Source organism: Apostichopus japonicus, chromosome 23 (genome assembly GCF_037975245.1).
Source record: "Apostichopus japonicus isolate 1M-3 chromosome 23, ASM3797524v1, whole genome shotgun sequence".
In the NCBI taxonomy this organism is placed as follows: domain Eukaryota; kingdom Metazoa; phylum Echinodermata; class Holothuroidea; order Aspidochirotida; family Stichopodidae; genus Apostichopus; species Apostichopus japonicus.
Genome location: NC_092583.1, coordinates 2,876,307 through 2,903,971, shown reverse-complemented (window position 1 = coordinate 2,903,971; position 27,665 = coordinate 2,876,307). Strand labels below are relative to the sequence as shown.

Genomic DNA, 27,665 nt, shown 5'->3' with positions numbered 1-27,665 from the left:
AATTCAGGAATTCAATGTAAGGCATTTACTTACTTTAAAACACTGCACTGTTTCTTACAATGTGTGGTGGATACACCCAAAGAATGAAACCCACTGACTTTGTTTACGATTCTAATCTATTACTTTGTATGTTTTTGCTGAGACATTTCCACTCAACGAAAAACTTAGTTTGGGTCTTATCTAGCACTTTTGCTTTTGTTTTGAATCTGCAAATATTCATCAAATTATAATCTCACTAAAGGAATGGGGGTTGGGTGGGAGATGGTGACACTGCAGTCAATTCTCATATATATTATCAAGGCAGAATTCACTTGCGTTAGTACATAACAATAACTCAGTACAAGAACTATCTGGAATACAAGTTTGTCACGATTAACTGGAGTGTTGAATTGTTCGCTAATTAGTGATCATTTAAAGGAAAGTTGGGATGATTCCTCACTTCTTAAAGAGTTTCTATTTGGCTTAAGTTGATTGCTTAGCAAAATTGGAGAGAATTGTCTGCATCTTTAGGTCCCAAACTACATTAAGCATTTTGTATTTGTATTGTATTTGTATTAGCATTTTGTATCAGAGAGATATTATTTCTTTTTTCAAATCTGGGGATATTTGTAAAATGCATCGGGCAATAACAGACAAAAATCAAAAGGAAAAGGTTACTTTAAAACTCCTGAGAAGTAAATAAATAAATATACCAATAAAATCTCATTTCTTACTCTATCTTTCTTCTCCAAAATTACTAAACACAACTTTATTTTGATAATCATTCTCCCCTACAGCGGCATATCCTGCTCAGGGGAAAAACTTCTTTGGTTTTCATAGTTCTTAATCATTTCAATTGAGCAAGCTGACCCAGAAAATGAGTTTACATATTGGTCCTTGGCAAGAACTAATAAAGATATTACTATATAACAATATTTGAAAAAATTGTAAGAAGCCTAAGGGCCTTCATATGTTTGCTGAATGCTACCAGGTGTTTAAAACATGCATAATGAAAAATGTGGGATGAGAACTTCCTGTGAAACTTTAAATTGATCTACATAAACATTTCATTTGGGAAATTCAGTGAAAGACTTGTGTTAACCTTGAAAAAAAAAACATGTTTTAGAAATTCAGATTATAATATGGAAGATATTTTTAGCTCACTTTTGCCAAAATTAAAATCTAAATGATATAGCAGATTAAAAATGACTTGAAGAAGGTCTATTTACTTATAAGCAAATGAATTTGGGAAATTTAAGCCATTGGAAAAAAAGAGCAAAACATTTTTTGACTGTCTAATTTTTATTAATAATTTAAAAAAACAGTGTTGTCACTTATTAGATAGAAAGAAATCAAATTGGAATTTTGTGTAAAATATCAAAGTTTCAGTACTACTTCAAACTTTTGTGGGAATACAGAAGTACATAGTATACTAAACAGAAGAGAAAAGCTTAGAGTCATTAATGAGAAATTAATCAATCAATAATAATAATAATTAAAATAAAACCTATATAAATATATGATACGATGAAAAGATATTTAGACAGGAATCTACAAGGAAAAGAGGGGGGGGGGGGGGGAATGAAAGCTAGTAAATAAATAAATGAAAATAAGAGGAAAATTGATAGAACATGAATATGAATGTAAGAGGTCTAGGTTTAGTCTTTTAAATTATTTAAAATGAGTTTTGGCCTATTTTTAATCAGCTATGAGTGAAAAAGGCACACATTTGCATAAGAAGTTATTTTAATCTGTCTGTCTGTTAATGGTGACCCCTTTGGACAGAGCTAATGTGGGACTGTTGGTTTTTTTTTTGTCTTTCAGAAGAGATATACCAAGAAAACATCTGTGGAAGTGGTGACCCATGTAATGAGTTTCAGTTCTGTCTTTACCTGTACAGGTTCAACCCATTGCAATTTTTTTTGCTCTCTGCTTCCATTTTCTAAAGTGACACCCATGTGACACCCCTGTGTGACACCTCTAGCCTTAAATAACATTTGGTGTGTCTTTGCATAAGAAGTGAGAAATAAAATGTGTTTTCATCTCAGATAAGCTTCAGGCTGTTCGGTTGCTAAAAGTAATACATGTAAGTAATTCTGGTCATGAGCTTTAAAAGCTTTTAAAGCTTTAGACAATAATGGGTACATGGTTCTTACCTTTGCATTTTCCGGTCAGTTTTACAGTCATCTTGCTAACGCTGCTGATGGCATGAACTTCCAAGTAATCGACACTCTCCTCCAAGACATTGTTGGGAGTAAAGGTTACCTTAGTTACGAATGAATGAAAGGAAAACAATTAAAACATGTACCCATCACATCCATCCCATGTACTGTACACATCACGTAAAGGAAGGGACACGAAAAGTAAAGAAAAAAAATGAAAAACCATCTAGAAAGAAAACATTTCCAAATTTTTGACAGGTTCTTTCCTTATTTTCAATCAACAGCCACAAGCTAAAATAAATCTGCTAAACTTATGAAATGTTAATTATCATTATGACATTTATTTTTATAAATTCAAATTTTTAGAATCATCAAACTATTTCGAAGGAGCTTGTCTATTCATTGACTTTCTAAACTTTATTTTAATTTCAAGTAGTGTCACTTAATAGGCTTTCCCAAACAAATGAAACATTACAGATGTGACATTTTATGTTTTTGATTTACATGGCGTCGACTTGCTCTGAACTTGGCATGGGTATTACAGTATGAAAGATTAAAGGTGTGAAGACTCGCCCACAAAGAAATGTCTCATGCTGGTAATCTGACTTAGTTTCGAATGAGGTGTAACAGAAGTGTTAGACACCACCATCGATCCCAGGAAATACACACACAGCTTGCTACCGTCGGTAATTAGACACTAGTGTACAGTCAATACATACAGCTACGGTCAATACCCACAACACAGTGTACATTTCAGCGATGGACATCTCAGGTATAGATAAAAGATAACAAGGTATCACGTTTCATTGCTGTCTGCATTTTGTAGCGACAAGAAAACGTCATTTGCAAGCAACGGAAAGTTAACTTTTTCAGAGCGCGGCACGCGGTTTGGGGCGAGTCTTCAATGCCTTTAACAAATGTATCGAGGAGGAGTCTTGTATTCTTACCGGTATCTTACAGATACTCTGAGCTGGTGCTATGCCATCCTGTTCAGTGCACTGGAAGACGGTATCCATTCGAATCTTGGCTGAAGGATGTTTGATGGTAAAAGGTGCATTTACCTTAAAATCAAAAGATAGGTCCAAATATTAAATGTAACCAAAAAAAATACTGAACTAAATTATGAAGATGGATATTCTTGTACATAGAAACTCTCACCCTTACACAAATCGCTAGACTAATGAAAAAAATAATAGTTATCGCAAGCTACTTGTGGGATCTCATAGCAGAGCAATATTGTACAAATCACAGTAGTACTTTGTCAGACATTTTGACACTGCTAAATTCAAAATACCGGAAAAAATGATAAATATAGTTGAGTATAGTTTTCAGCTTTTATCATATTTCATGGTTAACTGTTAGTTTAAGAGTTGGTTGTATTCTGTTTCATGCATTTTTTTCACATGTACTTGTTTATTGTCCGTTGTCTTCAATTTCTGACTTCCGAGGGTCTTTGGGAAACACCGGCTTTCAAGTCTTTCATGTTTAAACTCATAATATACATACCGTCCAGTTAAACTCTCAATTTAATAAAGATTTAAGTAAAATTAAAACTACTTTTTTCACCCTTTGTATATCTTGATGTTTTATACAGTCATATCGTTGCAATATCATTTTACTGTTTCACAAATGCTCTGAAACACAGTGCTGAAATGCAATCTTTATTCAGAGGTGACTACCTGCCTGGTTTGCTTATTTCTACAAAAAGGATATGCCCATTGTAAAACTTTTACTCAATTTCCATGTTGAACAGTTTCATAATTGTAAACTTACAGGCGACAAATTATGAAGTTCGATGCATCTACTCCCTGTTGCACCGATTGCAACTTCTCCGAATGAAATGATGCTTTCGAGTCCTAGACTGTCCGATGCGTTGGGAATCTTGCCGTCGGGACTAACGAGCAAATGTGGAAACTTTCCTGAAAGAGATTAGAAATAGCAGGTTGTATAAATTTCTTGAAATTATAGGTAAAACAAAAAGAAAGGAAAATACCTAACACAGAATATAAATCATCCCCCTCCAACTCCCCCCCCCCCAGATTAAGCTAGAAGACAAGTTTCGAAAGATGTTACCATTGTTTCTGATATACTATTTGATATGTTATATATGCTTACATATGTTCTGATATGTTTATGTTGTATGTTCATATATTTTACATATGTTCAGATATGTTTATGTTATATGTTCATATATTTTACATGTCCAGATGTATGTTCATATATATGTTATTTCAACTCTGACATGTCATAATCACTTATACTGTTTGCTACAGAACAAGTCCAACCAACCCCTCCCCCCCGACACCCCAGCCTCCCCCCTCCACCACCACCATGTTAACTGGTGGCTTTCAGAAAAGCTTGTTGGTAGATTAACAACATTACTAGAAACTTGTCATGTACATCATGTCAAATTAATGTTACCTTTGTTAATTATATTCCACTTCACAGTGAATTTAAATTGAGCAATATTTAAAGTAATTCAAAAAGCAAAAAAGTTTACAATTTATATTAAACTGAAAATATCACAAAAACTAGCTATACTGCAAATGCTAACATCACCCTCCTCCTCCTCCCTCCATACCCCCCTTTCCCCTATTTCTCTCTCATCTCAAGAGGCAAAAGGCAATCTTTATGAAGGTGTCTTACCTATGCCTTCAAGGTTAAGTGTTTTTTTGCATGCTAATTTGTCTCCAAATAAACATTCTGCCACAGTCTCATACACCAGGGATGCGGTGGGCCTGAAAGTAGCGATGATGGTGCACTTTGATTTGGGTTCCAGGCATCCACTTGATGGTTCCAGGGTAAAAGGCAACCCAACAAGCCACTGGAATTCAGTCTTGAGCTCACTTTAAAGAAAAGCAAAAAAAAAGACCAACCAAGTGAAATGCTTGGCACAAAAAGTTGCTAATGGATTGTTAAATGACATCGATAATATACATGTTCGTTTCCATGCGATAAACACAGAAGGAAAAGAAAAATTGACTTACTTCTTCTCCTTGTATAATATTTCTTTCTCAACCTACCTTAATTAATTAATAATTATATTGAAAACAGAGCTCAAGGCGCCATCACAATATTACCCTGGTCAACGAATAACCTGTCAAACACAGAGACAATCCCTCTACAGGGCAGAAGCTAAACAGTGCCCAACTGACAATTTATCTCACAAGTCCCCATTTATACACCTAGTTGAAGAGAGACAATGGAGGTAAAGTGCCTTGCCCAAGGACACAACTGGCCAGGACTCCAACCTACAAATCCTTAGATGACAAGAGCCACTATTGTTTTCTGCCACCAGCTCCCCAGTAGCTAAAGTAATAGGAATATTACAGTCAAAGGAATGCTTGATTTGACTGCTTTACAAAACTTAATTCACCAGGTGTCATAAATCAGTCATTCCTGAGTTCCAATACTATGCAAATTCTGATATATTCCAGCGAAATACAAACTTTGTCAAATTTTTGTTTAACAGCAACAAAGTGTTCTTAATGACCTTGATGGTATTACAATCACAACCTAACATAGCCTAGTGTTACACCAATGAAAACTCAATTGGTATATAGTTTGATGGCATTACAATCACAACCTAACATAGCCTAGTGTTACACCCATGGAAACTGAATTGGTATATAGTTTAAGAAACAAACAGACACAAACAGACTGACTGACATATAAGGCTGAAAACCGCCACTGTATACAACTATTGTGTTCATATTAATCTATTTTCACTTCAAATGGTTATGAACTTTCACGGTTAACTGTGTAGTCCTCACAAAGTAAGACTAAATTTTCTGGCTTTCCAACCAAAGACACACCATTTACATCTGGTCAAGACAAACGTATCATCACTAGCATGGATTCTTGAAATCAGATATAACATATGGCGAAATGACTGGTTACAACCATGTTGACATTAAACAAACGCAGCATGACAAAGGAAATCGTGCTCCAAAGCAGAAAAGTGGCACCTGGGCCTTGCAGGACTAGACGAATGCGTAGAAGAACTGAACATGTGCACTTTCTCGATAATTGTTAACAAATAGTCCAAATGGTACAGCATGTTGATGACTCCATTATGACTGACATTACAAACACTTTTCTTCTTTTTCTCAATATAACATTTAAATTTTCTTGTTTCACTTTGAAAGGGACCAGAGTCAAGAATTTATCTTACTTCTGGTCCCACTGCCTCATTGATATAACTATGTATTAACAATGTACATCATTGTGATGTAATGGCAGAAATAAAAGAAACAAAATACTCACCTAACATTCTTGAGTTCAAATGTCCTATCCACATGGTACTGTGAAGCGCACATCCCAAAATTCAGATGTTCTGGTAAAGATAACACGTATCTCGGCAGCACTGCCACGATGGGAACATTGAAGGAGCCGTCCTGAATGGAAATGACATACACAACAGGTAGAGTGTATATTAAACAGTGTGCTTAAGTATCATGTATACACAACACCGTGCTTATAAAATACAAAAGTGGACTCTTTCATTGCTATTGTTCAAAGATGTTGAACATAGATTTAAAAAACCTCCATCATAATACTGCTTATGGGTTAAGTTAAAACAGAAGTCTTTAATGTTTTGATTTAAATGGTATTCTGTTATTATTAGAGTGAAATATCTCTGTTTTGAGGTATCCCACTGACTTTCAAACTGCAGTGGAAATATCACTTCTCAGGGAAAGATCTCTATCTCATGTGCATGCGAAGGAAATATATGTGAGAAACGCACAATTATGTATCAAGATATTTTTAGAGGTAAATCTGTTTGAAAGTTACTGAAAATGAAGTTCAAACAAGTTATATTCAATATATTGGTATACCTTCTTGGATGGGCCGGTTTGTAAATTTCAAAGGTTGCAAAAGCAATTGTTGGTTTCGAGTGCATACTTTTACATAGTAAGGATTTCAGTGAAAACGTACATTATTTTCGATGCATAAATGCCTTAGGCAATCCCGGCACAAATCTTTTTACCAACCTGTGTATAGAATTCTATACTGTCTTCGTAAATATTCTTCTCCAGCGGTCTGAAAGTCACTGGTAATTTGAAACTTGTTCCAGCACTCAGAACGATGGGCTCCGGATAGAGAGTGGAGAAAAACCTAGAGTTGGGAGAGCTACAAAACAAAATGAAACCAAATAGTAGGAAGTAGGAAAGTATCACTCAAGTTTGAGGTTTCAGGAACAGATCTATAGACTGATATTAAATCAAAGTGAAACACTGTAATTATCTTGAATTAACATTATCATGCTTTGCGGAGGTTTGCAATCAATTTTCTACGAGGGCCAGAGAAGAAAAATCGTTGGTTGGAGCAAAGGGCCAGACAGAATCAAAATCTCACTCAATACCCAGGTAAGGTAAGCTGTTATGGTGTTTAAAGGGTGTGAAGACTCGCAAACAAAGAAACGTCTAATGCCCCTAATCTGACCTAGTTTTGAATGAGGTGTAACAGAAGTGTTAGACACCACCATCGATCCCAGAATATACACACACAACTTGCTACCGTCGGTAATTAGACACAGTGTACAGTCAATACATACAGCTAAGGTCAATACCCACAACACAATGTACATAGCAGCGATGGACATCTCAGGTCTAGATAAAAGATAACAAGGTATCACGTTTCATTACTGTCTGCATTTTGTAGCGACACGAACAATACGTCACTTGCAAGCAACAGAAAGTTAACTTTTTCAGATGGCCGCACAGGGTTGGGGCGAGTCTTGGATGCCTTTAAGCCTAAAGGATCCACATATCCTGATTAGTGAAAGATTGTGAGTCCTATCTTGTTTTGCATTTTCCCGGGAAAAGACTGAAATCTTTCGCTCCGATTGATTGATACTAAAGAAGCAAACTTGAGACCCAATGGAATGTCTTCTAATGATATATTTTCTTCAGAAGTTTCAGGATTGTTCACCCACTTTTTCCCAGCATGCCTCTCATAGAAGGAGTCTGCTTATCTTCACTGGAAGTAGTCTGTATGGTTTTATTAGTTGTGGCCTATGTGGGTGTGGAATACTCCATCTTTAGTAAATGTCATCTATATGCAAGCATTCTCATACAACACAAAAAGTGCCAAAATCCATGACAGTGACATCTTTGTTAATGTGTCACCAAATGCAACTTGAGTTTTGTGGCTTAGAAAGAAAAAAAAATCAAATCTGTCCAAACTTCAGACTTAAATGCCTCAATAAAGACCTCAATATTACCATGCACAATTTGCTTATTATTTTTCGAATTTAGCCACATTCTGTGCAGAGAACTCTCTTGTTGCAAGGATCCTTTGAGGGTTTTTCTCCAACTTAAACCAAAAGATTACCTAGTTCATCACTTACCTGTACTTAAACTTCTGGGTTTTCACATTAACATTTTTAAGGATAACATGCTTGGTATACTCTCCACCAGGTTCCCATTCTTTCCAGACCAAACCTTTGGCAACTTCAATGCCAAAATGTGTTTGTTTGGGGTGTTGTTTGACCTTACGGTCTTTAAATCTGCTTGCATGTGTTCTTTGTGCCACAGCAACTGGCATGGTGATTCATGGCTGCAAGGTAACAGAGAGATCAATGCAATTAATCAGTTAGGTCTATTAAATTTGTCCACTCAATGAGCAGCTACTGTAAGGATATCAAATAACCTATAACTTCACATACAAATAAATAAACTATGTTCTTGACTAAAATTTCCTGAAATTTCAATCAATATCCAGAGGAAAATATAAAATAATGTTAGATAGTAGCATTGTGCGAAGTTATGCCTGGCTTCTGGCTGCAAATCACAACGATTTATTAAATTTAATTGCAAACTGTTATGTGGGGACAAGGGCAAGAATGTCAGAATTTAAAAAAACAAACATGGCTATTCTGCATGTATATCTATCACATTAATATTACAACACCACTAACGATCTTTACAATATACAAAATAATTCATGTATAACACAACTTGGAATGCGCCTTTTTCCAGTAACACAAATTTAACCTCTGATGATTCTCCCAAAATTTAACAGGCCCAACAAAAGGCCCCATTCTGAAGTTTTTCTAACTGTTGCTTCAGCTAACTGTGCTGGATACAAAACCAACAGAAATAACATATATACCTCAGGCTGAGATTTATCATTCATTAATTTGAAAAAAAAATCCCTGTAACTGAAAATAGCTTGTGGGAAATAATTTTAATTTGTTTATATTGATTAAACAATTTAAAGTCTCCAAACCAGACATTGAACATCCTTCAAATCAGGATCTAATGCCATTCTGTCATAGGTACATACTGCCATACCTTTCCGCCATAAGTTTTGATCCTTTCCACCATGGCAGAAAGGCTTGAAACCTATGGCAGAAAGGTACATTTTAGGAATAGATGTTACAGTGGTATACATGAATGTATCGGTGAAACTTTCTTTGAATCCCGTGGAAGGATAGGCACACGTATCGTTTTCAAATGTGACAATTCGCTGGATAGACTGAATTGTGTAGTTAAGACAAGATTGTGGAATTGATACAGTTTTTAATGTACAGGTTGATTGAATAGTTTTCATTGTAATTTTGTAAGAGTTGATGCACTGTCTTCAAATTTATAATAGGTGGTTGAATAAATCAAATTAAATTTGGCTGATTGTTTATTAAAAAGACCGATTCTGATTGTCGACTTAAAAGAACAATTTTTTGGACTTTGCGGGCCTAGATAGAGTGAAGCGAAGCAATATGCAGTGCAAATACAGTGCACCCACAATAATGAGCTCTTTCCGCCATACAAAAGTGCGTTACTGCCATGGCGGTAACATGGCGAAATGGCACTTTTTCTATGGCGGAAAGAGCACATTTTCCATGACGGAACGTACCGATGGCGGAAACCCATGGCGGAATGACTTGGCCCCCTTCTCATCACATTAAACAATTTATCATTAAATACTTGAATACTATAGGCCTAAGCCTAACTTTAGCCTACTTTAAGGCAGTCCATAAATAAGGCATAACAGTAGGTGCTTGGAAACGGGTGTTGCTAAAACGAATGACAATTGCGTTACACATAACGAATGACAATATGTTGTACACACTAAAAAATTGCGTTGACTAAAACGAATGACAGTAATGACAGCACAGACATTTGCTTCAACCGGATATCACAGTTCAGACTTCCTGGGTATCTAGATCTAGTAAAGTACGGACAAGATACAAACGCACCTTAGAGTAAGCGAAACTGTAAGTCTGATTTTAAAAAGTAAATTTAACATCATTTTTCCGATATTAATTGTTAGAAACTATCCGGAATACTATCATCTTGAAACGGCTTCAGTTATCTTTCTATATAAATCTACAGAGGTAAAAAGCACAGCACTCAAGCCCATTCTCACACAAAAACTTTCCCTGTGGTTTCTATCCGTAAATTACACCAAAACCCTGCAACCACGTAACATGCGATTTTCCTCAAATCTTTGGCGCAAAAAACCAGTAACCGCATTTACTCCACTCCGTTAATCATTCTATCTCCACTCAACACTGTTATTCGGGAATGATAATTAACCCTGTACAAAGTCAATTGTCATTCCCTCATTCGCTGTCATTCGTTTTAGTTTGTCCCCTTGGAAACACACAATTAGAAGTTAGGCAAAATAACATATTTACTAAGGGTAAGATAAGACATTCAACACAAAAATCGGAAAACATGTTGAATTTTCTTGTCACAACACCCACAAGATTTTTTTCTGAATGGCACTGAGTCATGGGGTTGTTTATCCTAGTCTTAATGGGCGTAAACATTAGGCTAATTTGTGTGTAACCTTAGCCTAGGCCTAAAGCACCAAACCACGCTCCAGCTAGGTGGCTTTCAATGTGGGATTGTGATTTCACCTTATATCCAGCTGCTTCAGTGAATAAGGATAAAGAGTAGGTCATAAGTTATTTGTAGGCAGCCAGACGAACAACAAGACTAGGAAGTAGGAGTTTGTGTAGCCTAAATTTCGAAGTTTCAAGTAAGTTCTTTCGCGAATACGGTACCAATGCAATACTAGAATAGTGTAAGGTTTGATTGGCGCAACAGTTCAATTACAGTCAGGTCAAAACCAATTTGCGAGGCAACAGCCCAAAAAGTGCTTCATTTGAATTAATCTTTTATATTGCAAAGAAAGATATACTTTTATCCAGAGACAAATTTGAAATTAGATTCAAATACATATCAAGTTTACTCACAATTTTACAAATAGCGTTGAACAGTATCTACCATTTTGCGGTTGTTTGGACGGAAAGGTTGCTAAGGCATACAAATATGAATATTCATATCAACTAACATTACGAACGAACGCCAAACGTGTAAGAAACGAGAAGTGAGTTTCCCCAAAAATGGATTAGTATCTGAGTTTCAAGGACAGCGTCAGGGACTCACTTGTATCTTGTAAACACTAATCCAAAATGACATGAGGGCTCTGTCAGTTAGGAACAGGTGCGTAGCCAGGAATTTTCCAAGGGAGGGGCGAAACTGTAGATTCGCATGGCAAACTATCTAAGCGGAGCGCCACCATGGTTGGCGCGAAGCGTACAAGAAAATTTTGGCTGTAAATGCCTCCCAGATCGCTGTAAATGGCACTTCCCAGGCCTTGTAAGTTGCATCTTAGCATTTTCTCTTTTGAAAATACTAGCGATATCATAAAATCATTTTTAAAAAAAATTTAAAAATATGCTCAAGAGGGGGAAGGGGCATCTGCCCCCTTCGCCCCCCCCCCGGCCCTTGGCTACGTGTCTGGTTAGGTATTTGTATTTTACCTAAGAATATTCGCCCATGTCAAGTTTTTCGTTTTCTAAAATACTGACGGAGGTGAAGTGCAGGTCAGTGCGTCCACTGAGCTATCGTTGTCCACTCCACCCCTTCTCTCATCTCCATTTTGAACTCGAAAATCAGAAATCTATATGCACGGAAGGCACAAAAATTACACTGTACAACATCAGTTTTGAACTTTGTCTAGAAAATTCGGCCTCTTCCAATTTGCAAGGGTTTGATCACGGTGATCTGAGGTTACTATATAGTAGACACTCCAAGCGCTACACGCATAATTCACTCACTAGTTGGTATTAACATAGCTGGCTCGCAAATGTAAGCTGAATTCAGGCTTAATAGAAAGAACATATGATAGTTAACAATTAAGGGCGGCGGAAGCATTTTTAATCTGGGGTCACCGACATCAAAGGGCACTTTGCAGAAATTCGATTGGACTGATGCAGCCTTATATTTAGTACCTTTGGTAACTCTTATTGTATTAACTTATTTGCGTATACACATCACTCGATCAACGTCCCGCCCCCCCCCCCCCCTTCAAGGAAAATACGCATACTAGAACTGCAATATCCAATGTGCAAATTGGGAAACAAGGAACAAGTTTTCTTTTGAGACAAAATGAGGTGAAATCATGCTAGTTGCTAATGTAGGAATTTTCCGAATTAGAGTTTATTTCTTGTTAATATCTTAACCAATTTTTTTCCATTCGAAGTAGCTTTGAGTTTGACCCACAGAAATTCATTAAAAGTCAGGGGCGTAGCCAGGATTTGCAAAGTTGTATGCACGACTATCTGAGCGGAGCGCCACCATCGGTTGGCGCGGAGCGTACAAGAAAATTTTTGGTTTTACAAACCCCTCAGATGGCCGGAAACGGCCCTTCCCGAGTGTTCATTCTGGTTCCCTGGCCTCTTGCTAACTTGAGACACCTCAATTTTTATGGAGAAAAAGGGCACATTTTTAACCTGAGGAAAAGTGGGGGGCACGTGCCCCCTGTGCCCCCCGGTTCCGCCGCCCTTGATAGTTAAGGATTAAGTCATAAAAGCACAGGTGTGGGATTTGCATGTCATCAAGTTTACTTGTCCATGTATGGAGCGCATGTGATAAATTATTTCAAGTAATCACAAATATCTTTAAAAAAGTGTTCGATATTTCATTACAAACTGACTAGTAATGTTAAAATAATTATATTGCAGATTATTCCGATAGTCTTCCTTCTTCTCTGTTCATTCTCTACACCGCATCTTTATAGCAATTATGTATTTACGTTAAGTATTTCCAGGATTTAGTGATATTTCTCTCCGTATTGGTTTGTCTCCTGTGATCCGGTTGGCGCGTAATTATTCAGTTCTAGGATTTGAACTCTGGCCCTCAAGAACATGCTGTCTGACGAAATCACTCACTTGTGTCTGGTCGTCTGCAAATGGCAGTTCAGTCAATGCTTATTTTCCACATTATCACACACGTTGCGTAATTACATCCCCGGTCTTATTCGGCGGCGAGCTGTTGCTAACAGGATTTTGTGTGTTGGGTATGAGTATGACATACTGTTGTTAACCTCAGTGACAAGAAACCTGACAGGCGATCTACTTGAAATTGGACAAATTCACCGCTATAAGACATGCAGCTTGTTATAAACGTTTCTTATCCGTAAAGGCCTTCTTTGCACAGGTTTGAAAACTTTCTCTTGTTAAAGTTTGAAGCTGAATGTTGTTCGTCACGTAGACCACTACAGTACAATAGCATAGGCTAGACCTAAGCTGGCGTATGTAACGTTCTATCAAGTATCAGGCAAACTTTTTATTTGGTTGGGCATGAAATACTACTACTGAGTACTAGATATCATGAGCTGGTGTGTGTTTCTGTCAATGGTTTTGGACAAGTTTACATATAGTAATACTATGACTATAAGTTGGAGCATAAAAATAAAAATGATGTAACCAATAACTAAGGCCTTCAGTACAACAACAAAATGACTCTAATTGTGATGCAGGTAGTATGGTCATAGACTAACTTAGTAACCATTTTCGAATGACATCACTGAAAGGCATTGAAGACTCGCCCAAACCGCGTGCGGCCATCTGAAAAAGTTAACTTTCTGTTGCTTGCAAGTGACGTTTTGTTCGTGTCGCTACAAAATGCAGACAGTAATGAAACGTGATACCTTGTTATCTTTAGCTGGACCTGAGATGTCCATCGCTGTATCGTTTATACACTGTGCTGTGGGTATTGACTGCAGCTGTATGTACTGACTGAACACTAGTGTCTAATTACCGATGGTAGCAAGCTGTGTGTGTATTTCTGGGATTATTGGTGGTGTCTAACACTGCTGTTACACCTCATTCGAAACTAGGTCAGATTACCGGCATTAGACGTTTCTTTTTGCGCAAGTCTTAGCACTTGAAGGTTAAATGTTGTTGAAAAGTTTGTGTATTACCTTTATCACTTTCCTATGGAAATTTATTCATTACTTAGTGGAGTAAATTTCCCCTTTCTGCATTCATTAGCATATACTATAGCCTAGGCAAGTTGACCCAACCCCTACCTACACTCCAGCTTCAATTGGTACTTTTGGCAATTATGAAAATTAGATCAAGAGTTGCACAATTGACAGTCATTTTGCAGTGTATATAAGTACTGCAATTTGAAGAAATTTTGGATCTTTTCTGAAGAAGTTGTGGTTTTTGAAAAGAAGAAAGAAAGACATTCATTCATTCAAAATGTATTTGTTTTATGGTTTGAACAGGCATAGTTGTGAGTGTGTGTACTTGGGGTTTGTTCTGAAATAAAAAGTTTGGCATCCGCCCAGAGGCAAGCATTTTGAAGATTTTGCATCCCTGGCTGAAACATTGTGTCCTGCACGCAGAATCATGCATTTGTAACAAATTAACTAATTTTAGCATGAAAATCTCAGTACTACCTGTACATTTTTGTCTTTTTCAGGTGATGGCTTGGCCAATCACTGTTTCTCACCTTGGAACTACTAGCATCCTGAACATGCCAACAGTGACAGATAAATGGTACTCAGTGGCAGTTCCACATAAACTTTTATCCAAGTTGTAACAAGCTTGAATCTGCTGTTGGTATTCCTGTAAGATCCTAGCCATGGCTCAACTCCTGCTCCACACTCGGAATGCCTTCTCGGGGCATATATGCAAGTTGTGTACATCAGGGAGATGTTTAGGTTTTTGCAGTTGTAAGACTGGGCATACCTCCAACCTTTTGAGACCTGCCTGGAAATTTTACACAGTTTGCCATCAGCAGAACCATTCCACTGGCAGCTGGTTATCACCACGATCCGTCCTGGGGGATAAACTGGGTGCGTTGTGGAACCCTATCAAGGTGCCAAAGAATCACGGTAGCCAGAACGGCTACATGCTACAATGGCAGCAATACAAAAGTGACTATTTGAAGATGGCTAGTTCCCAGTACCGCTGGAGCAGCCACTTCTTGCCTGGATTAAACCATGATTTGCGACGATTCTTAGAAGAGGTAGGTTGATATATATATACTGTTATCATAATAGGACTGCTCTTGCATGGTTGTCCAACCATCTGGGAGACAAAAAATCTTTCTTTGAAAGCCAAACCTTATACATTGTTTGATTGGCAGCGACTACAACAACAGTTAAATATGATCCATGATCTTGTTGGTCACTCGATTTTGTTGTTCAGACAATATTTAGAGAATGCCAAGTTCAGCAATCTTCTAGAAAAGCAGTCCTGTCTACGTAAAGCTTCCCTTTTGTTCTTCAATATTTTTCATATGTTGTGACAAATAATTCACGTTGTTGAGTTACTTTTGTTACTAATTATTATCAGTTAAGGATGGATATTCTCAAACTACAAACAATTCTTTGAAATTCCAGACAATGAATGTTTGAAAATTTGAGAGTTTTTACTTTAGAATACTGGGTATCAAAGCTTGGCACTGTGGGTAGTCATGCAGATATGTTAGTGACATACTCAAACAAGAGGGGTAGCAAAGAATCTTCTGTAATTGTATTAAAATATATCTCTATAATTTAATAGGCAAATGGTACAGCAGAACAACATTGTAATTTTGTATCAAAATTTAGCATACTTTACATACATGGCATTATGAATGTGCTTGTAATATCAAAATTGACCAATTATCAAAGGAAAACATGTTGATAGAAGACGCAATGTTTAAAAAGGTGGTCAAAATCTACAAAATTTACACTGCCCATGAATGTTTTCCAGATGTCTTTATATTTCGGTCAACTACTGAAATAACTTAAAATTATTGAATTATTTTGTTTTGGAAGAATAAATTGCACAATAACCTGTGTTTGTGATGTCATAAAGCAAACAAGTCCTATTATGTATATAATTTGAATAAGTTTTGTGAATTGGGAAATGATATCTGTGTATGTATCCTCAAATCACATTAAAGATGATTTCGATTGGTTAACAGCCTGTTCCAATTGCATACATTTGAAGAACAATCAAAATAACAGACTAAAAATAATGAACTTTGATAATGATTCTATGTAATCACTGTACATGCAGGGAGGAGTTGTGTGAGAAAGGCAGCACTGACTGACTTCAGTTTTTGGACAGGAGTAGTGTTCCTGTCTGCACATTCTGTATTGATAGGGTGAACAAACACCAAGGGAGGGGTGGGGGGGGAGATATTTCCTCCATGCATGGATAGTGGTTCAATAGAAACAGTATCAAACTCCACTATTTAGTTTGTTTAGTCTTCAAATTTGATGTGGCAAATTTGAAGGTTCTGACCTTTGTCTCTTTAATATATTACAGTACACTATATGGTTCCCATGTGCAATACTACTATACATCTCTGCATTTGACAATTTTGCATACATGTCGCATTTTGTGATGTGATTCCAGATATATCATTCCATGTACTATAAAAGAATTGTGTTACTAACACTGTTGGTTCCCACAGGGGCAATAAAGTATTTTGGAGTCGGTGTGGCTAAGGTTAAGTCTGGTGTACATTACACAACACTGTAACTTTCATTGTGACCTTTCATGGTGTATGATGCACTGAGGTGCTTGGACTATGGTCACTAGGCCTATTGTTATAAGTCTCTTCAATACAGTTCCCCTTTTCCTCCACCAGGTTCTATTATTGATCTTGATTCACCATAGAATGAGCTTATTGTGAACAATACAAAAGATTGCCAATTGTTCTAAAAGCTGTAGAAGACTTCTTATGCAACTAAGATGCCTCTGCTAATGCACCTCCAGTGTTGCATACATAATTCATTATTGGGATTTACTGTATGTGAACTGTCTGTTACTGTTAAGTGCATGTCACAGTTATTTCAGCACAATTAAATGCAACATCATTAGCATTGGCATACTGTATCAAGTTCATAACTACAGTACATAAGCAAAGGACAGTAACTTATTTATTTCAGTGAAAAATAAGTAGTTAATTACTGTAAAACCCTTTGGCAAGTGAAGGTTCTTCGCTATGTTATCCCAGGGACAATGCAAACCATTACAACAAAGTGCTTTTCACATTAAATAAAGTGTTCTGAGAGCAATCATGTTTGGTTTGTTACTCTCAGAGCAGATATATTTAAACAGCTACAAAATGAATGAATGAATCCATAAATGGGTGCATGCATGATCTCTGCATACAGTTTAAGAGCATAAAATAGTGGGAAAAGAATCTTAGTAACATAAAAGGACAAAGACCAATGGTAGTTCTTGGATATTGAGGTGATGTGGGAGTTTAAAACCTTAGAATCTCAAGAAAATGACCTTTGGTATAATACTGTCCTGTAGATAACAATTGATCTGGTATTGTATAGCAAAATGGTTATAAACATAAAAAGATAGCAGATTTTGTACAGAGATCACTGTACCTATTCTCAGTATGTTTCAATAAACACATTTTTTTGACCTCAAACTGCTAGAGAAAATGTGAACACTGAATAAGAGTATTTCCTGTCTGTTGTCATTCCAACTTCCAAATGAGGGTCAGTGGCATGCTATTCAAGAAGTATTTATAGAAATATTACATATATACTTACAGATAACTCCTTGCAGAGTTACAGTTGGTTATAATGTAAATAAAATTAATATCATTAAATAACAGTAAGTGAGCTAACATGATCTGCGTCACAGTTGTTTGAAGATCATTCTTTATTGAGTGCTGGCATTTTGTTCAGACAATGAAAATAGTGAAGCCCAGCAGTCTGACCTTTCAAAAAGATGAATTAAATTAAGTCAAAATGAAGAGGAAAAAGTGATTCGATAATGGGTGTAAACTGCTGGTTGAAATTTGATTTTAAATTTACCATTATTTGACATACAGACGTTAAAAACAATGGTCTCATGAAGCTTGTGACTATTTGTATTTGACTGTACATTTATTCATATTCACTGTATTATAACTGTTTAATATTTAGATGCAGCTTTTCTTATTTCCAGTTGACTCAGGTGTAATACTGTTAGGCCTGCCCTCATTTGACAAATGTTTCCATTATTTACTCCATGTAACAACTGCACTATGCACTAACATGACGTCCTTGCTACTCGCAATTGACATGTGTTGCGATTCTCTGAAGCAAGCGCCTTCCTTTGATAACTTGAATGTTGAGACCCAAACATAATATTTATCAACTTAGGATGCTCAAATTACAGAGATCTGATGGGAAATCTAAACTAATGTAATTTAACATTACAAAGCAGTACTTACATACATGTGTCAAGGGTAATATTGAACATGATCAGATTAAAATTTCTTGTTGTTTGTTGGAGTTTCTTGAAGTTAGATGTCAAGTATTTATAATTGCTGAATGGAAAGATGATTTTTTATATTACATCTCATTTATTGAATTTAGATGTACATATACATTCATTGTGTTTGTGATATCATTGTCTGTTATGTAAATAGAATCATTGGTTACAGACTTGCAGTATATTTACAGCAAGTGTTGACATGATCAATAGCGTGGTCAATTACGTAGAAACATTGTTTAATTAATATTATATTCTCTCGCATTTGCTTTTGATTTTCCATGAAAGAGATTATTAGTAGTAGAGGTCATAATTTGGGGAGTATTTTAGGATGTACCTGTACTGTAGGACTTATAATAGGAAGCATTTTAGGACGTATTATAGGAAGCATTTTATGTATTTAATTTTTTTTTTGGTGGGGGGAGTTTTTTTGGGGTAAAAGATGATGATGTAAGTCACTTGTACTTGTATTAAGGATATCTTAACCTGTTTTTATTGATGAGTATTTTTTATTAGTTGTTTGCTTAAAAGAAATAAGAAGAAAGCAAATTAAATATATAGATAGAGGAGTGTCATCATGAGAACAGTGCTGTTCTCCACCAATTTGTGGGGTGCTGCATCACATACATCCCAGCACTCCAGCAGCTATGGTTTTCACTGCGAAATACTAGCTTGATGGCCAATTGGCTATCATGGAATCTAATGCAACTTGCTGAAAGCTCAAAAATTAGTTTGGAATCAAAGTCTGCCTCCATACTGTTGTATAGGCTGTATTGGTTCAGTACAGATCAAACAGAGAACTGAATGAGGACATCAGAGAGTACATTATGGCTCACAAATTTACTGGTACAGTTACTTTGGAAACGTATCCTTCGTAAATCTTGGTCTGAGGCTACAGTCGGTCCTTATGGTACTGCCGTATTTTCCAAAACTTTGGTGTATGAACATTTTATCAAATTAAACCTTACATACACTGTACTATATAGCTAAACATCAAATATTTCACAAAGGGAAAATGGTGATGTCACTGGATTGATTTGTATCAACAATGCTACCGAGTTTGTGAGAATTATCATTGAGAGAGATAATGGCTGATACAAGATATTATATATATGTTTATATATACAACCACAAGCATGTTTACAACTTTGGCAAGTCTGATGCTTGTGAACAAGTGACAGCGAACCTATGATATACTGTGGTTAAGACACAACCAAATTAGCATTATGGCATGTCCGTGAAAATGAAGTTATCCGTTCTGCAATATTTCACAAATGTTGAATGATCATACATTTTTGTAACGTTTATTATGATCTGATTGTATATTGTTGTTAGCCCAAGGTTAGGCTGAGGTTTTCACTTTATGTGTGGGCCTATGTTAGGATACACGTACTATTCAAGTTATTGCAAGTTACACACTAGTCAAATATTTACAAGCTGAGACTTGTAGAATAGTTTATTGCAACTATTTCGAATTATTTCTGAGTTTTATCACATGATTGTAACTACTCATTTTTTAAAAGGGTTGGGCAAGTTTTTAGGTATTGATTTGAAATGGCGTTTACTATCATCTTGAATATAATATATGATTTTAGTTTTACTGAGTCGAGGGAAGGGATTATTCAGAGGTGTAAATAGAGTTGATGTTCAGAGTCATGAAGTGTTTAATTTTTAATACACGAGTAAGTGCAATGCATCACAGTAACTGATGCAATGAAATTCTAAATTCACACTTCAGTGTAGGGTTGGGCGATATTTGCTTTTTAACTTCACGATAAATAGTTAAAAAATTATCGCGATATTTCGATAATTACGATAATTTTTCCTTGTTGTTTTTAGTGTGTTCACAAACACACTAAAAACAACTGCCGATTTACCACCGGTGTTTTCGCACAGTGAACACACCAACCCCTGTTGCGTGCGAGCTTAATGGCGTGGGGTCAAGGGACCCGCCTTAGGGCCCCAGTGGGGTCAAGGGATGGAACCCCTTGCGTGGGGTCCAGGGGCGAAGGCCCCCGGAAAATTTTAGTATTTTTGCGTGTCTGGCGATAACAAACTCGCAGTTGAGGATTCAAAATACTAACAACTTTTTGAATATAAATTGTCACGAAACTGATGAAAATTTGAAAATGACAAGTTAGAGTAGCTATACTATGTGATAAAATGAAAAGAGATTTAACCTGTCTTACAATCTTTAAAAAGTTTAACTTACAAAACTGACGATATTATGAAACAAACTACGTTCGGCAAAGCCCCGTTTCTAGACTGGCTAACAATGAACAGCGTGCACTATACGTACATCAGCTTACAAGTTAACTGCAGTGTTTACCCCTACTTAAATATCACAGTAGGCTACTTTACATGTGCTGCGGATTTTCCCAGGGAAGGCTTGCCAAACAACCCCCTGTCTAACACCTGTTTGTTAACATTTTTGGCACGTTTCCAAAAAAACTTTTCATGGAGTAAACTATTTTGACTCCACTCTAGAATTAATTAGGTCAGTCAGTAAAGGATCGGTAAAGTTATGCGAAATATTATCTTAGACGTTCAAGAAAATTTATATCCCCGTAACATTAAGGTAAGTAAAACCATGGAGGTAAAAACACACCTCAAGCCAACCGACTCATCCGCATGAACAAAACAATGTGTTCCCCATGATACACGAGGCACAGTCTATACCATACAGACATAGCACGATATCAAGGCCCCAACAGCTACAGTATGGCCATCTTTATGAAGTAAACCTTGCAATCCCATGTTATAGGCCACTTGGCATGATTAACTAAATGTTAAATATTGTTTCCATGTCCTTGTAGAAAACGTCAACTTTGCGAAATACAATTAGTTGTGTTTTTGTTGTTGTTACGTGAGATCCGTAACCGACGAAGTGGTTAGGCTATGTACTACTCTTAACTATGGTAGGATAATTATTTTTCCTTTTTTTGTGGAAATTCTAGAAAATACTTTCTTTTTCCCCCGCTTAACAGCAGATGTGGTCGTATGGTTTATTCATAAATGGGTGTACTAGAGCCTTGTTTACATGACATTTGTTGCATTTAGGACGATATGCCAGTTTCGCGTGAATTTTTCGAAAGTTTTTTTTCCTTGATCTTTCGTAAAATTTGAAAGGTGTACCAACTTACTGTTCGTACACAATTGGTAATTTCTCTACTGATTTTCGAGGTTTTTTCTCTATACAGTTAATGATGTAAAGGACGGTTTTCCTACGAAGTTCAAAAGTCAGTGAATGAAGTTGATAAACTTTTTTTTTTCAACTTTCTTAACCATGGAATGCTAGAATAACATTTACACATAAAACGGAGAAAATATAATCGCATTTTTATCCACAGTTATTTCAAATTTCTTTCACAAGAAATTATCGTCATTTGTTCAATCCTCAAAAAATATCGTCTTGAAAAAAATTTATCGCGATAATAATAATTTTCGATATATCGCCCAACCCTACTTCAGTGTAATATTTCTGTACCTTTTTTTACAACTAGATCACTTTAACTAAGTAATATACTTTATGACTATTGACTACTATATAAATGAATTTGTTGTGCATCTTTTCATCGTTAACAGGCGTTGACTGTGTTCATTATCCTGACATCCACATTCAATATTAAATATTAAAATTAATTTTTTTCCAAGGGTATATGGTCTCTATTATACCTCAGTTTGAACAACTAAAAGAACGAGATGTAATTAAATCAGCCAATAATTTTTGTTTTGGGTTTTTGTACGATGTTTTAGCTTCACTATCTTGAAAATCAAATCAATTAATGCATCCTTGTCGATTTTCACTTTTAACAATATGAGCTGCCGATTTTTTAATTTGAGAGGTACCTTGAGAGTTGTTCTTGGTCAGTAATAAAGTAAATTATTACACTTACACATTGCAATATCTTCCATTTTCAATCAAGTTGGAATGGAACAGCAATAGGATGATCTTGATAAGAAAGGAAAGCAAGTTTGGTGATAGTAATCATTACATTTTAAGGTTGAATTATTGCAAATGCAAATCTCCTCTTTGTTGGTCTTCAGTTCAGGAATATTTCTGCAATTTTGTTTTAAAGAAAAGGGGGCAAAGGTATTAAAATCTACCAAAGAGGGTACCTCTTGAACTACGCTCCTGGATATCCAATGGCTTTTCCTTTGTCATATTTTGAAGATGAACTGAGAGAGGGAATAACTTTCCCTATGTTTGTTTACCCATTGTATATCTCTTATTTTATATGTCAGGCGATGTTTACTAAAAGGAGACACAAACCCAACCTTCATCTTTAGATCAATATGATATCTCTAGATCTTTCTACTCCTCCAACTACTAGCTACTGTAGGAGAAATCCTTACTCCTTTTTGAGAGATATTCTTGTTTACGAAAAAACAAATCTGTGAGCTGTCATTTTGCAAGTTCTGTGCTGTCATCTAAAACCTTTCACTTTCTCTTTGTTTTTCTTGCAATATTTGTAAGCATTGTTAGTCATGATATATATTTAAAGAGCTTCAATATTTTACGATGTCAAGTATTTTCATATATATCCATGTCCATGACAGAAAGAAGCTTTACTGTACATACTGTATATACAGAAAATTTTGAATAAATTGAAGCACATGGGGCATAAAAATGGCATATTTAGACTTGCTCAAGTCTTTGAGTCATTGTGTGTACAGGAACGTTTAGCATGTGATATAGATCTCTCGAAATGGGATGATTACTTATATTCTTAGTGAAATAGGGAAGTTGTTCATAACAGTTACTGTATATCTCTGTCACATGTATAGACCAAAGATGACAAGTGGGTTTGACAAGCCGATTTGTGTACCTGCTTTAATGAGGAGATGAGGTGTGGTGCAAGAGCAATTTCTTGAGCGGAGGTCATGTGGTTGTGGTGGGGTTGAAATTACAACATTTTGAAGCTTCTTTTCTGAAATTACTGCAACATGGTGACATTTGTGACTTTGTACTCAAACTAGTGTTGTGTAGATTACATTTCCATGTTCAGTTGTCCAGAACTATTATCATGTATATTGTTCTTTAGTGTCCTTTGCTCTGAAAAGGTGTGCATGATTATCAATATAACGTCCATGACCATTTTCTTTTGCTTTCTATCCAGGTCGGAACTGACCCAAAAGAGGCTCGCTATTGGCTGAAGCAGTTCCAGCGACTGAGTAGCATTCCATCAAAACCATTCGCTGTGGTCCTAGTGGACCAAAACATTTTCCAAAATCCAGACATGGTGAGTTGCTACATACTGTATATGTATATGTACTGTATATGTGTAGTAATTCACTCAATTTATCATTCACATCCCAAGATTTCAACAGCTTAATGTTTTGTAGTGTATGTGAGGTAGATGGGAAGAAGTAAAGAGCCTTTACAATGTTCTTGTCTCCTCTCTTACTCGTCTCTTATCAGCTGTCCCTATCAGAGAAAATTTCAGATTTTATTCTCTTAAAGCCCAGTCACATCTCACCGGATTGCAATAACGGAGAGGGAACGAGGTCAAAAAATGGCACTCCGTTGACGTACGTTAGTGTCCGTTTAGTATGCGGTTCTCCCTCCGTCCGTCTACGTTTCATTACCGGGAGGGTCCGGTTTGTCTGGTGTCGATTTTGAACATGCACAAAACTTGGAACGGACATCCACCGAAAAATGTCTCTGTTATTTATTCGTTACTAATCCGATAAGCTTCCGTTTTATCAGTTTCTCATGCGTTTTGTTCGTTCTGTATGCGTTTGGCATACTGTATTTCTCCGTTCGCCTCTGGTTATTGCTATTGCTCACCGGATCATTAACGGACAAAGAACGGATGAAACGTAGAAGTACAGTACCTATACCGTATATTCGACGGACGCTAACGTAGAAATAACGGAAGTGCAAAAGAATAGAACTGACAATGAACAGATAGGTAACGGACGTTACACGGAAGAAACGGAAGAACTCAGGCCAGGAAAGTATAACAGACGGACATAGAACGGAGATGAAGCGTACCTCCACCTTGTCCACTCCAAGCGTCCCACGCCTCATTCTGCTCCTATAACCTCTACCGTCAACACCTACATCATGGACCCTTCGGAAACATTCAGACCACAGTGTCAGCTTAACAAGCACAGATGCTTGTCATTGAAGCCAACATCAAGACCAATGAACAAGTCAAGAAGAGAAGGAAGAGACGTGCTCGGCGTAAATGCTGGTCTATGGCCTTGCTATAGGTCCACAGAGAAGACGGCAGTGTGGTCTTTATGACCAACTAATGCAGGAGCTGCGAATGGAAGACCAAAATCTATAATCAACTTCATGAGGATGTCCCCTGATTTGAGGCACTCCGGAGGCCCAGGGTTTAGACCGTTTCTTCTCCGTTGCTAGTCCGGTATATGTCCGTTACTTTTCCGGTACTCCTACGTTTTGTATGTTCTTTATCCGTTAATTGTCCGTTGTAAATTCGTTACTATCCGTTGGTGTTCGTTAGTTCGTTCGTTGTTATTCCGTTGTTCATCCGTTGTTCGTCAGTTGCTGTCCGTCCTTTGTACGTTTGTAATCCGTTTTCAACGTTGAACGTCCGGTACGTTGCAACCCCCAGATGCATGCGCGACAACTTTTGCCAACGGAAATAACCGGATGACTGTTTTTCGCGCGTACTCTTGTCCGTTCGTGCAATCCGGTGAGATGTGACTGGGCCTTTAGTTAGTAACTTTTACATTCATGTTCATGATTAAACGTGACATGACCTACTGGAGTACCTAGGGAAATTAAGAAAGAACAAGTATAGTGATGTTGAGCACACAGATCTATCTATTTTGAACTGTAGATTGAACTACACAAGGATAATATTCCTAGGTGTAATAGTTTCATCGTAACTTGGCATTGATGATTACTGCTGTGGAGTAAATGACATCTGAGAAATGTTTGTAATTAGATGCCCATTGCTTCTGCATGCCAATAGCCCCAAGTTGGAGCAGTAAGCATTAAACGCTATCTGTCACAGAGACGTTACTTGTTTCGCTGCATCTCTCTTCATTGAATCCATGGCCAGTTATAATTTAGTGTACACAGTATATACCTGAAGTCATTCAGGGCTACAGTACATACATGCATATAAAATGGTTCCCTTTAGTTAAATGTTGTAAGTACTTTAGTACCATCTATACTAAATCTATGATTTCAAGATGGAAGTTATTTTTTTCATTGTTTCTGCAAAGTTAGTCCTATTATAGGCAGAGAGCAACCTGAGATAATATATAAGGAGTTAGGAAATTAGCAATTTCTGGAATGTAAGGCCCTGTTTACATTTATAGACGGTGAGCGTGTTGTTGGACTCTGTGTTAACTTTTTAATGTCAGAATGTTACTGTAATGTTGAATTTCATACATGGAATGATTGATGTGATATGGCCCTGCCCAGATATCTCAACATGAACCTAGTGAAATCTCCTTGGGACTACCTAACAGAAGTCAGGCACATGTCATTGGACTCCATATGTTTTCGTTAGCCTCTCTCTCAACTATATTAACTTGATTCTTTGCCAAGTACCATTCTTGAACCGTACACTGCCTCTTGAAGTATCCTTATATTAGATGAGAAATTTCACCTCTAGGGAGGAAATCAGTTATTCCATAAATTAGGGGTCCTTTTGGGAACATCACTGTCTTTATACTAATAGTTTCTCAGAGGATCAAATATAGTATATACTTCCTATTTGAGAAAAAGACCCTGGAATGAGTTAATGGGAATTAATGGATCGTAAATACTTGACATTTTAGGGCAGATCCAAACAAATATCTTAGGAGATCAAATCTGACTTTTTTTCGTCCTCTTGGATTGTTATCAAATAAAGTTTTGACTGAAGAAATATTCAGAACTTAGAACAGCAAGTATGAAAGATTGTGCATGTTGTTGCACTGTGGTAGTGCCATACTCATATATATTAAAGGATAGGTGTTAAGGTACTGTACAGATATTAAAGTAAAAAAATCCAGAGGTTTGACGAAAAACGCAATTGTTTTCTTTTCGTTTCTGCCGTTTATTTGTCATACCTATCAGTGAAGAAAAGGATGAGGGACTAACGTACAGTAGATATAACCCCAATACGATGAAACCTTTTTGGGTTTGTTACTTGTATACCGTAGCCCCACCTGTAAGATTACAGAAAGAGAAATAAAAAGAATGGGAAGCAATTTCAGAAAAAAAAGTTGGGCCTAGCCCTCAGACCACCACCCTCATCTCCTACAAATTCATTCCATTGAAGTACTGTAAGAGACTTGTACAGTACAGGGAAGTTTTGAGAACACACTTGGCTTTGAATGCAACCTATCTGGTGATAGAGAAGGCTAAAAGACATGTTTGGAAGAACTGATCACACTGCTATTCTCTTTACAAATTCAATAAATTAGATGTCCTAAGATTAGGAATTGGCATAATTTCTATCCAATTTCACTTCTGTGATGTTAATTATTTATAGACAATATAATTTTTATAGTTCACACAATGCATTAGTAATGGCTATTTCAACCTGTAGTTTGTGAAATGTTATAAAAAACATTTTGTGTTTTCTAAATTTTTTAAATAAGCCAACATTTGATAGGGTTTGATCTTCTTCAGTGTGTTACATACTCTTATTCATATCTGACATAGATTACTCTTTTCGCAATACATCGCATAAGCTTGCATCAGGTTTATGTAAATATAAAGCATTAAAGTGATTTGTTTAACTTCCTCTAACTTGTTTCTCTGTTTGTAGTTAGAGGCTCTCAGTTCTAATCTAGCCTTCCTGCATCGTAACGATATGAAAATTCTGGTGGTACACGGAGCAGAGATCCCACCCAATGCTAAACTATCAAACAAAGAACTTCAGGTGAGTAAATTCAAATTCCAAATCTATGTGATTTATTATATTTCTTGTTCCAAAAAAATTTCATTTCTGTATAATTAATAATTTTTTTTTCAACATCGATTTACAGAACTTAATTTTAAAATCCAATGTGCAACATAATAT

General features: G+C 36.5%; 2 protein-coding genes across 2 annotated transcripts in view; one reads left to right on the top strand and one right to left on the bottom strand.

Moving 5' to 3' along the window:
- Positions 1-11,508, bottom strand: part of LOC139964832 (cilia- and flagella-associated protein 65-like) — a 35,172-nt gene extending 23,664 nt beyond the window's left edge. Inside the window, exons 1-8 of the mRNA XM_071966840.1 lie at positions 11,350-11,508; positions 8,494-8,702; positions 7,136-7,274; positions 6,408-6,538; positions 4,788-4,987; positions 3,915-4,060; positions 3,089-3,202; positions 2,136-2,244 (exon numbers count right to left, since the gene is read on the bottom strand). Of these exons, the coding sequence (XP_071822941.1) occupies positions 2,136-2,244; positions 3,089-3,202; positions 3,915-4,060; positions 4,788-4,987; positions 6,408-6,538; positions 7,136-7,274; positions 8,494-8,690 (1,036 nt within the window). The 5' untranslated portion in view covers positions 8,691-8,702; positions 11,350-11,508. The remainder of the gene's footprint in view (positions 1-2,135; positions 2,245-3,088; positions 3,203-3,914; positions 4,061-4,787; positions 4,988-6,407; positions 6,539-7,135; positions 7,275-8,493; positions 8,703-11,349) is intronic.
- Positions 11,509-13,321: 1,813 nt separating this feature from the next.
- Positions 13,322-27,665, top strand: part of LOC139964875 (N-acetylglutamate synthase, mitochondrial-like) — a 42,889-nt gene continuing 28,545 nt past the window's right edge. The window contains exons 1-4 of the mRNA XM_071966934.1: positions 13,322-13,597; positions 14,870-15,418; positions 23,787-23,909; positions 27,411-27,524. Coding sequence (XP_071823035.1) covers positions 15,032-15,418; positions 23,787-23,909; positions 27,411-27,524 — 624 coding nt within the window. The 5' untranslated portion in view covers positions 13,322-13,597; positions 14,870-15,031. The remainder of the gene's footprint in view (positions 13,598-14,869; positions 15,419-23,786; positions 23,910-27,410; positions 27,525-27,665) is intronic.